At 41.8% G+C, this 15,633-nt stretch overlaps 1 protein-coding gene across 1 annotated transcript in view; it reads right to left on the bottom strand.

Moving 5' to 3' along the window:
• BCHE (butyrylcholinesterase) overlaps nucleotides 1-11,076 on the bottom strand; it is a 47,418-nt gene extending 36,342 nt beyond the window's left edge. Inside the window, exons 1-2 of the mRNA XM_083442232.1 lie at nucleotides 10,932-11,076; nucleotides 3,991-5,503 (exon numbers count right to left, since the gene is read on the bottom strand). Of these exons, the coding sequence (XP_083298358.1) occupies nucleotides 3,991-5,498 (1,508 nt within the window). The 5' untranslated portion in view covers nucleotides 5,499-5,503; nucleotides 10,932-11,076. The remainder of the gene's footprint in view (nucleotides 1-3,990; nucleotides 5,504-10,931) is intronic.
• Nucleotides 11,077-15,633: the final 4,557 nt, after the last annotated feature.

Here is a 15,633-nt window from a genome sequence, read left to right as displayed (position 1 = left end):
CAGATGGCACTCCAAGTCCCATCAGCCCCAACAAGCTTTTAAAATGAATTCTGATTTTTTAAAGTGTGGGGTTCTTTAAATAGTTCTATTGTATTGGGTCTTCTGCCAATGACTGTAGAGATGACTGTAAATTAAGAAGTATATGCATTGTTGTCAGGGAACTGCCATCGGCTCAGAGCCGAGAGATAGAAGGGCAGTTGTGTTACAGGGAGCCACGAAAATCTTGTGAAGCAGTTCCTCTTCCAGTGAGGAGGAAAGCCCCACCTCCAGTGGAGAAGAGGTGCAAGGACCAGAGGATGCTAGGAAGAGCCTTAACACCGAGCCAGAGCAAGCCGGAGAGGCGGGGAGCACGCCCTTTCCATCGCCCATCCTGCGCAGTAGTTTGAGGTGCAGGGAGGGGTGGAAAAGGCTGGGGGTGATGAGACTTTTATGTTGGGGGAGCTCCAAAAACAGACCACTCCCGGATTCTGCTAGAGACTGAGCCAGACATGAACTTATGACGCTTTTCACTGTAAATAGTTTGCACCAAAATAAAGCCTGTAAAAGACAGGTCGGAGTCTTGCCTGATTACTCTCGAGCAACCGCAACAGCACCTGACAATTGTTGAAACAAATGCAGAATAAATTAAAAAATCAGAACTTTGTGGCAGGGGTTGGGGAGGCGGCTGACAATTACAGAACCATGAAACACGCCACTACCTTCCAAGGTTGTTGATCCAAACTTTGACAGCCTATCATCTCAACTGGCTGCCTACTCAAATGCTAGACTCTGCAAGGAAGCAGAAGTTGTGTTTGCAAGGGAAACACTGAACTCCTGAAAGAATGGGAACCTCTTGAAAAATCCAGGTAACCAGAATAATTTTGCTTTCAGAAAAACACACAGCAACAATGAACACACCATTTCTTTTACTTTGGAAGTGGCAGGGTGGAACAAAAAGAGAACTGTCTTCATTGTGTAAAGAGGGACAACAACCCTGTCATTGACATCTTCTTGACTTGAAGCCAAGTCTTACCTGCAAATTGACTGTAGGGCTAAGAAATCCCATTTTGCACCACCACTGCTGTTTCTGAAGGCAGATGAGGGGCGGTGGTGGTGAGAATTGTTTTTCTTTTGCTCATTTTAAAGTAGCAAACTCTTCCCCCCTGTTTGAATGGCTGTCTTGCAAATAGGCTGCAGTTATCTGCGCTGAAAGTCTAGCATTAACTAGCAGGGCATTGCAAATGTCAGACACTCGCTCCTTTTGCATCCCAGGAAGACAGATAAACACTGTTATTTGAGTTGCCGCTGAATTGGGCCTAAAGCAACATTTTGAGTCAAATGTGGAGGTTCCTGCTTAGGGGAAACCTCCAAAGAATTTTTCTCTCTGTTGTGTGTGTGTCTGTGTGTGTGTGTGTTGTGTGTGTAAGTGAGAGAGAGAGAGAACTGAGCTGCTACTGAGTTCTGCCTAAAGTAAAAATTCAACATAAATGTGGATGCTTCTGCTTGGTTGTAATATTGAGGAATTTTGTGCCAAGCAAAAAGAGTATCAATTTGACCAGCAATAAATATATTTTCTTTCCAAGAGGGTGTTGCAGATCCCTACTAAAACATTAGGGACATATTACAAATAGGCTTAGTCAGTTAGGTCATCTGGGGAAGTGCAATACTGGCCCCCATGGAGCAGAACCACAGCTCATATCAATAAGAAGTCGTGGCTTCATTGTTGTGGGTCCAACTCTGCTGAGTTTCCTCCCAATAGAAGTCAGACAGGCACCGTTCCCGATAGGTTTCAGATACCTAATTAAAACTCCTCTATTTCAGAAGGCTTTTTCATCATGGATGTTTCTCTGTTGTTTTAAAATTTTGCGATTTTATTTTTTAAAAGATTTGCAATTTCTGAGGTTTTCAATTTTGTATATTATGTTTAATTTTTTTTACTGCAAGCCACTTTGAGACCTAGATAGTTAAAAATGGGGTTGTTTATTTAAATTGTAACAATTAATCAATGCATAGTTGTAACCTTTCTTTTTTTCTAAAATGGTAACCTCCACAATTAAGAAGAGGAATACGAAAGGTGCCCTTCATGATGCCACCACCAGAATAGATGTACAGTAACAAATTTGGGAATTAAAGCTTAGATTATTGGGGGCATTTTATGTTACGTTTTATAGACATGGCTTTACCCCATCCTATATATATATATATATCATGTGCCAATATAATGTGAGAATAGCAATATCAACAGCTAAGCTTGAGAAAATACATGGGGGATTTCTTATCCAATGTTTTCTTTCTCACGTCATGCTTTATGGACACTTCCTGAGCGCTTGCAAGAATGCAAGGTCATATAACCCAGTCATTATATCTGCCTTTGGGAAGAGTGGAGTTAATTTCTCTGTGTGAGAGAGCCAAAGAGGGTGGCAGTGCCAGGGGTCAGGGGGCTGTAAATAGAATACTTTTTTTGCAACTCAAAACTGTGGCGTTCATTTGCAACAGCTGTTACTGTGATGAAATAAGGTTCCTCTCTCTTGTAAGGTAAAGCAACAAATGATCAAGAACGCTGAAACCATATCCTGTCTTGTTATAAACACATCTGATACTGCCAGCTTCTGGAAATAATAGGAGACATCTTGCCTTGAGAGGCAATGAGCACTTCCTTGCAGCCTTTGTGAAAGTGCATAACCAATCATATTGTTATTAAATGTTGCTCCAACTACCAGTATTCTCTACTTCTTCTGTCACAACCTGTATCCTCCTTCTCCTGCTCCACTGCTAAATGACCCTGAACAATTCAGTATGATCAGTACACCTGGCCACTTCATTGTTTAACTCTAGATCCTTTATGAATAAGTTAAAAATCATGGATCCCAATACCAATCCTTGGAGGACTCCACTTTCTATATCTCTGCCATTTCCCCCATCTCTTTGATTCCTCCTACTGAACCAAATCCTGATCTAAAGAGGACCTCTCCTCTTATTCCTTAGCCAGGAGTCTTTGATTAAGTACCTTGTCAAAAGCTTTTTGAAAGTCGAAGTACACTATGTCAGCTGGATGACCACTGTTTGTATGATTGTTCTTAGAAACTCTGATGGGTTCCTGAGACTTCCCCTTGCAGAAGCCCTGATGGCTCTGCTTCAGCAAGTCTTCTTCTACATACTTGGTTATTTTACCTTTAACAACACTTCCCACCAGTTCTCCTGAGACAGTTGTTAAGCTAACCAATCTGTAATGTCCAGTATTCCCACAGATTCCCCACTTTAAAAATTGTTGTTGCATTGGCTACTTTCCATTCGTCAGGTATGGAGGCTGTCTTGAGGGACAAGTTACATATTTTTTTGTTAGAACAACAACAATGTCACATTTGAATTATTTGAGAACCTTTGGGTGAATGTCATCTGGGCCTGGAGGTTGATCGGTTTTTATTTTCTCTGTTAGGCCTAAAACCTCTTCTCTCATAACCACTATCTGCCTCTGTTCCTCAGGTTGTTTTACTGCAAAAGTTAGTTCATGCACTGGGATCTGTCTTTTATATTCTGCTATGAAGACAGATACAAATAATTCGTTCAACTTCTCTGTAATCTCCTTATCCTCTTTTGGCACACCTTTGGATCCCTTGTCATCCGAGGGCCTAATCACCTCCCTAGATGGTCTCTTCTTGCTAATGCATTTAAATAACTTCTTCTTGTTGCTCTTAATGTTCTTAGGGACGTGCTCCTCAAGTTCTTTTCAACAACATCTTTTTTCATTACATACTGTCTACTGGCACTTTATTTTTTGCCAGAGTTTTTGTTCCACCATCACTGCCACCATATTAATAGTGGGAATGGAGAAGGAATAATGGGATTCAGAGATTAGCCCCCCACTTCTGCAAGCAAGCACCAAAAAAATACTCAATAGCATGGAGGAATTATTCTGAATTTTTGTAGGATGAATAACTAGGAAAGAGACTCAGCTGTAAACATAAAAATATCCCCCCCCCAAACACCCACACCTCCACACCCACAACTTACCCAGTTTTTGCAAAACTTGCCCAGTACTTCAGAATAGACCTACTCAGAGTTTCCTCCGCTTTGGTGTAATTAGCTCTTCTCTCTAGAGGTAATCCAAATACAAATTCTATTTCATAGCCATGTGGTACTCCCATCCACTCTGGCCATGGTAGTTTTGAAGATCGGTGCTCAAAGAAGTATAAGAAAGCGTTGTTCTGTGCCTCGACAAAATGTTTTACAAACTCCACAGTCGGACATATGAAATTGTAGTCTCCAACGATATCATCCATAGCATCACGGTAATTGAAAGGGATCTGCTCTTCCTCCCAGTCCGTATAGTGAAAAGCAATAGATTCCAATCCCACTTCACTTGTTTCTGGGAAGGATAGTGCCAAGCCTGCCCGGAATTCTGTTTCATTGATAAGGCTGTTGTTATCTTTGCTGAAGCCAGGTGCTCCGTACACAAGGAAAGCCGTACCTTCATCTTTGTTCACCCCCAACAAGATCTGTGTTTGTTTAAATTTCCCATTCTTCAACAAGGTTCCAGGAAGATCAGCAAGAAAATCGCCATCAACTACTGGAGTGAAGTACAGCTCTAAAAGAGCCCTGTATGGTAAAACAGAGACTTCATTGGCAAGTATATCCTGGGGATCTTTGCTCTGAAGGCAAATAATGATCTCTGTTTCGTTGCTGCTCGTACAGTGGAGGAGTTTAGCTAGAGCTAGAGTTCTCAGTGTTGCTTCAGAGGGTAGAAGTGCACCCCAAGGGGCATTTCCAGCACCGCTTTGCATGATTGCCCTAGTGAAGAGAGGATGGCTTTGTGGAGAAAGGAGATGGTAGCTGACACCTCCTGCTCCAGCACTCTCTCCAAACAATGTCACACTTTTAGGATTGCCACCAAAAGCTGCTATGTTGTCTTGGACCCACTGAAGTGCCAGTCGTTGATCAAACAACCCTGCATTTCCTGGAGCATCTTCATTCCCCGGCAAAGCCAAGAATCCCAATGCTCCTAACCTATAATTCATTGAAACAACGATGACTCTCTCAACACGGGCTAGAAATCTGCCATCATAGACATTCAATGAGGAGGTCCCAGTCTGGAAGCCGCCACCATAGATCCATACCATGACAGTTGCATTTTTAGGCTTGGGTGAAGGAACCCACACATTGAGGTAGAGGCAATCTTCACTGAGGTTTGTGTTGGGGTTCCACATCTCGGATCCTGAAAACCCAGGGAAAGTATTGTCTATGTTCTGATAGCAAGAGTTTGCATACTTGGTGGCATTCCAGACCCCTCCCCATTCTTCCCGAGGCTGTGGCTTTTTGAAGCGAAGTCGCCCAACAGGTGGAGCTCCATAAGGAATCCCGAGGAAGGCTGAAACTGTTCCACCAAGCACAGGCAACGTCAACCCTTTGACTCTTCCACTCTTGGTAGCAACGACAGTGTCATCTTGAGGGACCACCTTCTTGACAAACATGTACAGCACAAGAAGCCACATGAGAGTGCATGCTCCATTAGGGTATATCATGTTTCCTGAAATGAAATGGGTGGGGGGCAAATATGTTTTCAGTGCAGCAATGCAAGAGGTTACTGCATTCAGGAAAAAAAATGTGCTATAGCCTTAAAGCATTAAAAATCAGAAAATAGTAGACATACCCTGGGGAGACCAAGAAATGAGCCTTACACAGTAGCTAACTTGAGGACCTAAGACCAAGCTCTCCTAGTGCTTTGAATTACAAATGTAGCCAAACAGGAGTGGAGAAAAATGAAAAACATTTCCTCATCATAAGACCACAGGAAGTTGTTGTACACAGTAGAGTCAGGATATTGGTCTATCTAGCACAATCCTACCTAGAGATGGTGGTGTTGATTGAATTTGGGACCCTGTGCATGCAAGGTAGATGTTCTGCTATGGCTATCCTCATCCTCCCTGAATGACCACATATCGGGGGTTCTGTCATAGTGGATTTCCTGCATTGGTAGGGCATGTAACACTTGAGGTCCCTTCCAGCTTAATGAACCAACCATTTTCACTTATAGTCAGCTTCTCCCATTTCTAGTCAAATTCACCAGGAGTGCTTTCCCCAAGGGTGGCTAGTGCCCTTTGAGACTGGTAAGGCGGACCAACACTAGTTGGAGCTTCAGACAGACAGGCAGAGCAAACTAATTCTAGTTTTGCCCACCCTGATGAGGTCTACAAGGACAAGACAGAGACTATGGAAGAGGAAGGTTACATGGTCATCACTGCCTCCTGTGGGAATGAGTTCCATAGTTTAGCTGTGTGCTGTATGAGGAAATACTTTCTTGTTTCTGCCCAACTTGATTCAGACAAAAGAATGCAGAGGGACCTACTGACTGAACCATTTTGTTACTTCACAGGATCTAAAAGAATTAGGTTGACACCATTTTGAGGCATTTCATGGAGAGCAAAATATCTATATCTTATGCCAAGTCATATTTTTACACCAAACTCTTTCCTGGAAACTTTGTGTGTGTTTATTCATCACGCCACTAACGACTGCGCTTTCTTTCATATCGAGTTTTCTTTCAGGAGTTATGTTTGAGATTCAGGCCTTGATATTGACCTTAGTAAAAAAAACAACCTCCAAAATGATATTGCAGTAACTTGGGCGTTGTGAGTAATTTCTCCTTGAGGAGGGTGAAAAGATATGGGGGAAAGGAAAGAATTCTGTGTCCTCATTACTGTCATTGTAAACAGTCTGTTCTAGGTTATTGAGTAGTACTTCTATCCTTAAAAGGAGCAGAGTTAATTTCTGTGCAAAATACAGCTGTGTGGCTCATTGAGGGCCATTTTGCTGGCTGTCTGCTTACAGTTGAAAGCTGAGAGTGGAAAATAGGAACATTTTTGCTTGAAGTGCTTCCTAAGTATGCGAGAGCATCAAAGGAACAGAAGGAGAGGGGGATTATCAGAGACAATATTTCACAGATTCAGTCGAATGTGAGAGCAAATAAAAAGCCATGGCGTACAGGCCGAATACTGAAGGAAAGGATTTAAAGTAATAGTAGACTTTATGTAAAGCCTCTTGGGGCGGTTCATAAAGAACTGTAGAGCATGATAAAGGAGCATTAATCTATCCTTAAACTTTGCTCACCTAAGATCTTACCGGAAACTGCACACCTGTGAACTTTGTGCTTGCCAGGTGTTTGGCGATGGCACTGGGCTTGCATGCAGAATGCTTGCACAAGGTTTTACATGGAGATCCACAGCCCTGTGTGCATGATATTTTCATGAATATATGCATTTTTTGTACATATCACTTGGCTGGGAAAGATGTTCATTCACTTCTTTGTTCCTCTAGGTGGGTCATGCTATTCCCTTTGCCTTCAGTGTTCCTGAGAGTGTCCTGCTATGCCCATTGACTTCAACATGCCATCACAACATTCCACCCAAAAAAAGGCCCACAGAGCAGTTTACATATCAATGAAAATATGACCGTCTCTATTCTCAGGCTTACATTTGAAGATAACTGACACAAAAGGGAAATGGATTGGGGCAGAGAAGGAGATAAGAAAACTCAAGTGCCAGTTGTCATCTACAAGTCCTTCTAATGACACGAAACATGATTTAGAGCACATCCACGTGGTGATTTAGATGGATGGTGTGTTCACAGAAGTGACCAAAATCAAGATCTTTTTGGAGATGTTACGTTCAGTAATATGTTTGATTGTTGAATATGTAAGTTTATGTCTAGAGATGATGGATAAAACAAACACCATTGGCTGCACTGCTGGCTAAGTGTTTAATGGTTATTGTATTCACGGTTGTTTTAAAACCAATAAAAATTATTTTAAAAAGACAAAAGAGGTGGCATAAAAGTCAATGGGTACAGTATCACATACACACAGGAGCACAGAAGTCAATGGGCATGGCATGACATACCCACAGGAACATTATGATCAGAGCACGGGTGGCCAGGCATGTGCTTGGTTAGAGGCACTCATTTTATTAAATAAATAAATAAATACACACACACACACACACACACACACACACACTGTCCCTTAATGCAACAGATTGGAGCTCATTCCCAAGTAAATGTGTTTAGCATCAGGGCAGGAAACACAAATACTTTCCATACCTAAGTGGGGGAAATAATGGTGAAATATATTATTTTGTTGTACTGCAAATGCCTGAGAGGAGGAAGGAAGGGTAGGATGACACACACACACAGTAGTAAAGTGGCTTTGTTGGTGAAATTTTGTTTCTTGCCTTTCTGTTTATAAACGGGTACTTTTAAGAAATTATAATGTGCATATGAGGGAGAGAAGTAGGTGGCTCTCAGCCGTTTCAACATAGTTGGCAAAAGACTGAGTGACTGATGGGGCTTTTTATGACTTGAGAAGAAAGAAAGCTGATTCCTAAGCATATCAGATTTCAGCTTGCCTGCCTACACCCCACCAGCTTCTTCAGTGAGGCTGCAGTCCTAACCCAACTTATTTGGGAGTAAGCTCCATGGAATTCAACAGGACTTCCTTTACTTCCAGAATGTTGAATTAACGTGGAAGAATCATCAAAAATCTATAAAGAATCTTGCCTGCCCTGGTTTTGATCTCTCTCTCTCTCTCTCTCTCTCTCTCTCTCTCTCTGTGTGTGTGTGTGTGTGTATGTATGCATAGAGAGAGAGCCTGGGTTTCAGTTCAGGAGGGGGAGATAGGTGTAAAATGAACAAGATTACCCGGTTTAAAGGTTGGGCTTTGGTTTCAAACTGCAGAAGCTACAACAGGCAATTTGATTCAAGAATTGATTTGCAAGTTAATTATCAACAGTACAAATACAAGTGAGCACTGTGGAGGCTGTCTTCTGAGCAAGATAAGGAGATAAAAAAGTGAAGAATCAGAAAAGGAGGAAAGGAGATTGTGAGAGGTGGGTATGGAGAACTTTGCACTGTATCCAATGCACATTTACTCAAAAGTCAAACCTATCCAGTTCAATCCTATTTATTTCCTAGCAAAGCATGCCTATGATTTGCAGGCTGTTTCACCTTGACTTCTACCAGTCTTCCTGTGGCAAATAATATATACATGATTAAAAAAAGAAAGCAACAATATATCAGGGCAACTCACCCCTTCACACATACAGTGGTACCTCGGGTTACATATGCTTCAGGTTACATACGCTTCATGTTACACACTCTGCTAGCCCAGAAATAGTGCTTCAGGTTAAGAACTTTGCTTCAGGATAAGAACAGAAATCAGGTTCTGGCGGCACGGCGGCAGCAGGAGGCCCCATTAGCTAAAGTGGTGCTTCAGGTTAAGAACAGTTTCAGGTTAAGTACGGACCTCCAGAACGAATTAAGTACTTAACCCAAGGTACCACTGTACTTCTTTTCACGAAGTGGACATGATCCTGTTAAAACTAAGTAAAGCAGTGTTTTGTGATTGCACACATTGCACACAACTCAATACACATTTCAATGTCCCTGTGGGAATGCAAACGGATGGTGATAATGGGCAATTAACAGCCTAACAGTTACACAACTTCCAACTAGTTCTCTGAAGAATCGAAGGCAATGATTTCTGCAAATGGTGAGAACTGATCAAGCAGACAAGTTTTTACTAACAATTTTGCCATCAAATTGAATAGGCCATAGCAAATTGTCATTCTTTTTCCTTTTCCTTTTTGCATTAGTCAGTGATTGCAAATCCCATGCCAACAAGGAAAAACCATTGAAGTCAATGGGTTTCTTCTCAAGTAGGCACAAAGAAGCAACACAATTCAGTTCAAATTCTGCTGAATTTGCAATTCCTAAAACCACAGGCGTCATTCAAAATTCGCACTTCTCCGAATTTTGCAACACATTTCACCAAGCAAGCATTGTATACAAAAGGGTATATACTAGTGAAATGGGCATAAAATGTGTGTGTCAATGAAAATAACATAAAAATGCATTATATTAGGGGAAATTGCTTGCAAACATGTATATAGCATGCAGAAAATGCTGAAGAGTTTTCATGGAAATGTGAAGAGCTGAGTTTAAGATTGGAAAAATAAGAAATTGAAAGAAATCAAAACTAAAAGATTTATCCCTCCTTATTCCCAAGTAAAGGCGAAGGAAGCTGCGTCCTAATGGCATTCTAGGACACAGTTAAATATACTTTAGTCCAATTAATTTCCACATGATGCAAGTACATAAAACAATGTTCTGGCTTGCAGCCAAGTGTCAGCTATTAAATATGCACACTGGAACCACACATAATGTTGTGCATGTCACAATTATCCCTATAACAGCTTGTGCTGGCTTATTCCTTCCTGCATGATGGAGCAAAGCACTCAAGAGCAGGTACAAAGTTCCCTTTCAAATATTTTCCAAAAGCCAACTCTCAACTAAAAGTTAAACTGCCATTGTTTGGTATGAAATATTTGATCCTGTGCTTAGGTTAACGTGAAACAGACTGAAGAAAATAAAACTCACTTTATTACTTCCAGAACAAAAGAAGTCAGAAGATTCTTTTAGGCTGTCATCCAAATGTAGATACATTGGTAGATGCATCTACTTTTCTTTTCTTTTTAAAAGTTTTTTCCCATTAGTCTTTATCCATGAAAGTTCAGCAGAACAGACTTCGGTATTCTCATTCAGTGAAGCAATACAATTTATTTCAATGATTGTTTCCTCTCCTTGCAAATCTTTAGCCAACCAAGAAATCTATACACAAGGCTGTGTAATCTCTATTTAAATTCAGCAGATAGTTGAATTAATAAATGATTTTTTTTTAGTTCAGTTTAATTTACTTAGCCCAGAATCCATTGAATAATACTATGGTTCGATACACATGCCTGCTTATTTGTTCCATCAGTTCCATTTGCAGAATAGACTTTGTATTCCCAGCAGAGCAACAAATGGACAGAGCATAACGTTTTAGTAGACTGCAATTCCCATACAAATCGAGCTTAACTATAACTTATGCTGATAGAGATCAACGTAAATAGAGAATCTCTTACCCCGTTTCGTATTACAGAGATGCCAAAGTATGTGTGTTTTTTAAGATCCAAGATCTTTAATACTTCAGCAAAAGGCAGTGTTCAGCTGCTTCTTTAATGCTTGCAAATTGGACTGTGCTGACATTATAATGAACTGTTTAAGAGAAAGCTCGCGAGACTTGGCAACAGCAATTTGATCTGAAAGCAGGCGGTCTTAATATCTGACATCTGCTCAAAGGAGAATGCCATCATTGTTGAAAGGCTTTGCAGTTAAGTCAAGTAGGGAATCGGAGCATTCCAATTTTCAGGATTTCGTCAGGGACGGGGAAATGAAGGAAGTGCATGCATATTTAGAAAAGCCAGTCCATTGGAAGTACAAAGCATAAAAACAATGCAGCTTTTCCCATGCATTTTTCCATGTTTAGTAACATTCACACGCAGGTCTAGAGGAATCATTGTTCTCATATGAGTGGTCTTCAGCTGGTTGGTGGGATTTGAGACTTTGCTTGGCACCATCGCTAGTAAGGGGTGTGTGGGAGGAAGAGAGAGACAATAATAATGCAGAAGATAAATAAATTTAAATTAAATTCAAAATGAAACACACTCCAGTTTTGTTTTGTTTTAGATGATTTTTATACTGCTCTTCATAGAAGCCCCAGGATGGTTTACAACAAAGTCAAACAAGCTAAATATAATGCATAAAATCCCAGGTGTGCAACCTGACATCTGGACCACCTAGCAGAGACTTATTTAGACCCCCCCCCCATGGTGTTATTTTTCCATCTCTCGGGTATGGAGGCTATCATTAAAATCACCCACAATGCCCAGAAGCAACATTATGCAGGGGGAATTGTGAAGAATTAAAAAAGGAGCTGCAAGCCACCTAGTGCCAATTTCGGTACTGCTATTGTTCATCACCGCTACTAATACCACTGAAATTTCCTGCAACCCGCCAAAGGCAATTTGCTCGTTCGTGGAGCAGACCCTACCCAAATGCTTTTCAGGAATGCACTTTTCAGGAATGGTTAGATTGGTCTCAACTAGGGCAAGGGCCTTTTCAGTACTGGCCCTGACTTGGTGGAATGCTCTATCACAAGAGACTGGAGCCCTGTGGGACTTGACATCTTTCCGCAGGGCCTGCAAGACAGATCTGCCCTGCCTGGCCTTTGGTTTGGACTCAGTTTGACCCTTATGTTTCCCTCCCCTTATGGTTTTGATCTATGGGCTACTTTTAAATTGAGGCTGCATTTAAAATTGAATTTTAACCCGTATTTTAAATTGTCAACCCCCCTCCCATTATGTTTTTACTGTAATTTTACTGGTGTTACTGCCCTGAGCCTGGCTCTGGCTGGGGAGGACGGGGTATAAATTTATTTATTTATTTATTTATTTATTTGCCACTTATATGTGCCTTTTTTGTATGTGTAAAAAGTGTAAGGCAGCATACAAAAGCATGAAAGGCATACAAGGCATCATAAAACATTGTTGTTGTTGTTTAGTCGTTTAGTCGCGTCCGACTCTTCGTGACCCCATGGACTAGAGCACGCCAGGCACTTCTGTCCTCCACTGCCTCCCGCATGATCAAACTCATGCTGGTAGCTTCAAGAACACCAGCCAACCATCTCATCCTCTGTCGTCCCCTTCTCCTTGTGCCCTCCATCTTTCCCAACATCAGGGTCTTTTCCAGGGAGTCTTCTCTTCTCATGAGGTGGCCAAAGTATTGGAGCCTCAGCTTCACGATCTGTCCTTCCAGTGAGCACTCAGGGCTGATTTCCTTAAGAATGGATAGGTTTGATCTTCTTGCAGTCCATGGGACTCTCAAGAGTCTCCTCCAGCACCATAATTCAAAAGCATCAATTCTTCGGCGATCAGCCTTCTTTATGGTCCAGCTCTCACTTCCATACATCACTACTGGGAAAACCATAGCTTTGACTATACGGACCTTTGTTGGCAAGGTGATGTCTCTACTTTTTAAGATGCTGTCTAGGTTTGTCATTGCTTTTCTCCCAAGAAGCAGGCGTCTTTTAATTTCGTGACTGCTGTCACCATCTGCAGTGATCATGGAGCCCAAGAAAGTAAAATCTCTTACTGCCTCCATTTCTTCCCCTTCTATTTGCCAGGAGGTGATGGGACCAGTGGCCATGATCTTCGTTTTTTTGATGTTGAGCTTCAGACCATACATAAAACATTAAAACAGCATAAAATACAATTCTACTACAAAGCGTGTTCACGTGTTACAGTCATTGAGTGTGCCATCTTTGTATCTGTGCACACATGGAGTTGATCCTTAAACTCATAGAACCATAGAATTGTAGAGCTGGAAGGGACAACCAAGGTTATCTTGTCTAACCCCCTACAATGCAGGAATCTCAGCTAAAGCAAGAGCGATGGCCACCCAACCTCTTCTTAAAAACAAAGAAAGAAGATGCTGGCTTGGCTGGTGTTGTCAGCTGTGACATCATGTTTGTGTGTGAGAGAGGGGTGTGTGTTTGCAGATTGGAGGAGATGGAGGCAGAAAGACAGGAAAGCATTTGATTGGATGCAGCTTTCAGCAGCTGTTCAACTTGCACCCTATAAAACAGTCTTCTGGCTTAAATGAATGTCTGTTTCTCTTCACACACTGTGTGCGGGAGGACTACTCTCAATCTGAATTTAAATTTGTGAATTCAAGTCAGGAGGCTGAATGTCAGGGAGGAAGAACGGTACAGTCCAAAAAATACTCTGCCATCTTGGAACAAATGTGTCAACATTCTGGACCTTTTTAATTTGCATAAATCTGACATTGTTGGAGTGACATCATTGTGTGAACGCAGCATAGATTTTTAAAAAGCATTTCCTCCTTTCTTGTTAAAACAGCCTGTGCTCCTGCTTCTGTCACTTTAATTGGTCAAGGTGAGGACAGTTTAATTGGGTTTACTCAAAGCTGTTGACAAGGTTTTCTTTTTAGATCCGTCCTTTTTCTCTCTCTTTAGCTCCTAGTTTGTACAAAATTATGCCAGTGCTGTGAAGAAGTGAAAAGTTTGCACTTGAAACACTTTTTTAGCCTCTAGCTGAGTCTTTATATTTTGTTTGCTGCTCTGAGTGCATCTTTAGTGCATTTAAAAACTCTCCAATGAGTAGTTTAACACTTCCATGCTCCCATGAATGCAAATGATTCTGCAGATAACGTTTTACCCGAATAAAGTAGTAAATGTAAATGCTTGGGAAGGGAGATTGGAACCCACAGTGGGGACTAAGTTGCAATTATTGTTGTGATTATTACTTATTCCTTTGAGCCCAGTAGTGCTGAGAATGGTGGAACTTAAGCTTACAGAACCTGGGAAGAAGAAACCACATGATATACTTCAAAAGAAGCAAGGCACACAGGATTTGCGAGTGTATTTGGAAGTGAGCCCCATTGAGTTCAATTGTATGCTCTCCCAGGTACACATGTATAGGCTTGCAGGCTCAGTTTTTATTAAACCTATGAAGCAGGGGTAGGAGTCTGGATCTGGGTGGGCCCCCAGCCCTGTGGGCCAACTTTGACAGGTGGCGAAGGATGCATATCTGTTAAAGTTCAAAGGGGTTCACTGTAACCACCAATCATAGAATCATAGAATTGCAGAACGGGAAGGGACCCTGAGGGTCATCTAGTCCAACCCCCTGCAATGTAGGAATATGCAGCTGTCCCACATGGGGATTGAACTTGCGACCTTGGCGTTATCAGCACCATGCTCGAACCAACTGAGCTGCCCATCTGAACAGGAAAAATGTCTGCTTGCCTCAGAGTCCAAAGGGATCTTCAAAGGGGCTCACAGTCTCCTTCTTCTTCTTTAAATAAATTTATTTAAATTTTCAGATTTACAAACAATCATCAAGCAAACAATTTAAACGATTTCCATAAGTTCCCTTGGACTTTCCCCCTCACTTTTGTGGGTCCTTATCTTAACCATTTCTCCTGCATCTTCTCTGTTAGTTCAGTTCCATTAAATCTCCGAAAAAACCATAGTCCAATGTTTAACTACAAGTGTCATTCCAATCCTACTAATAATTTTAATTGTTTACAATGTTTTTTTAAGGTAAATTATATATTTTCCCCATTCCTTATTGAAGTTGTGGCCATCCTGATTCCTAATTCTTCCAGTCAGTTTTGCCATTTCTGCATGTTTACATCAGTTTAATCTGCCATTCTTCCCTGGTAGGGACTGCGCCTCTGTTCCAGCACAGTCTTGATAATCTGAGGATAGTGATAGTCTTCACTTGAATGCTGTTTTTATAACCAGTATGCAAATATGCTCATACTACGTGCCAATTTTAAAGCTTTGTTTTTCATCTTTTAATTTTCATAAGTTATAATTGCTCTCTCTGTTATACATATACATTATAAAATGAAACAAAAGCAAACATTACAAAACAATAAAAAGGAGCTTACAGCCCGTGAAAGGGGTGGGGATCAGCCAGTGGTGTAGCGTGGGTTGTCAGCACCCGGGGAAAGGCAAGTAATTTGCGCCCCCCCCCCCGCTGCACTGTCCCTCCCCCAGATAGTCCCTTGCTCTCTCTCCGCACCGCACCGCACGCCTGGCACCCTCCCCTCCACAGTGGGCGGCGACCCGGCGGCTCGGATCGGATTCGCACAGCCAGCACTGCAGTGAGAGAGAGTGAGCGAGCCAGGTAGGGGCAGAGAGCTGCGAGTGCGAGCGTGCCCCCCCAGATGTTGCACCCAGTACGGCCGGCCCCCCCCTGC

The sequence above is a fragment of the Podarcis tiliguerta genome, assembly GCF_965153285.1.
Source record: "Podarcis tiliguerta genome assembly, chromosome: 5".
Classification (NCBI taxonomy): Eukaryota; Metazoa; Chordata; class Lepidosauria; order Squamata; family Lacertidae; genus Podarcis; species Podarcis tiliguerta.
The sequence above is the reverse complement of the archived record's forward strand: the minus strand, read 5'-3'. Positions and strand labels throughout refer to the sequence as shown.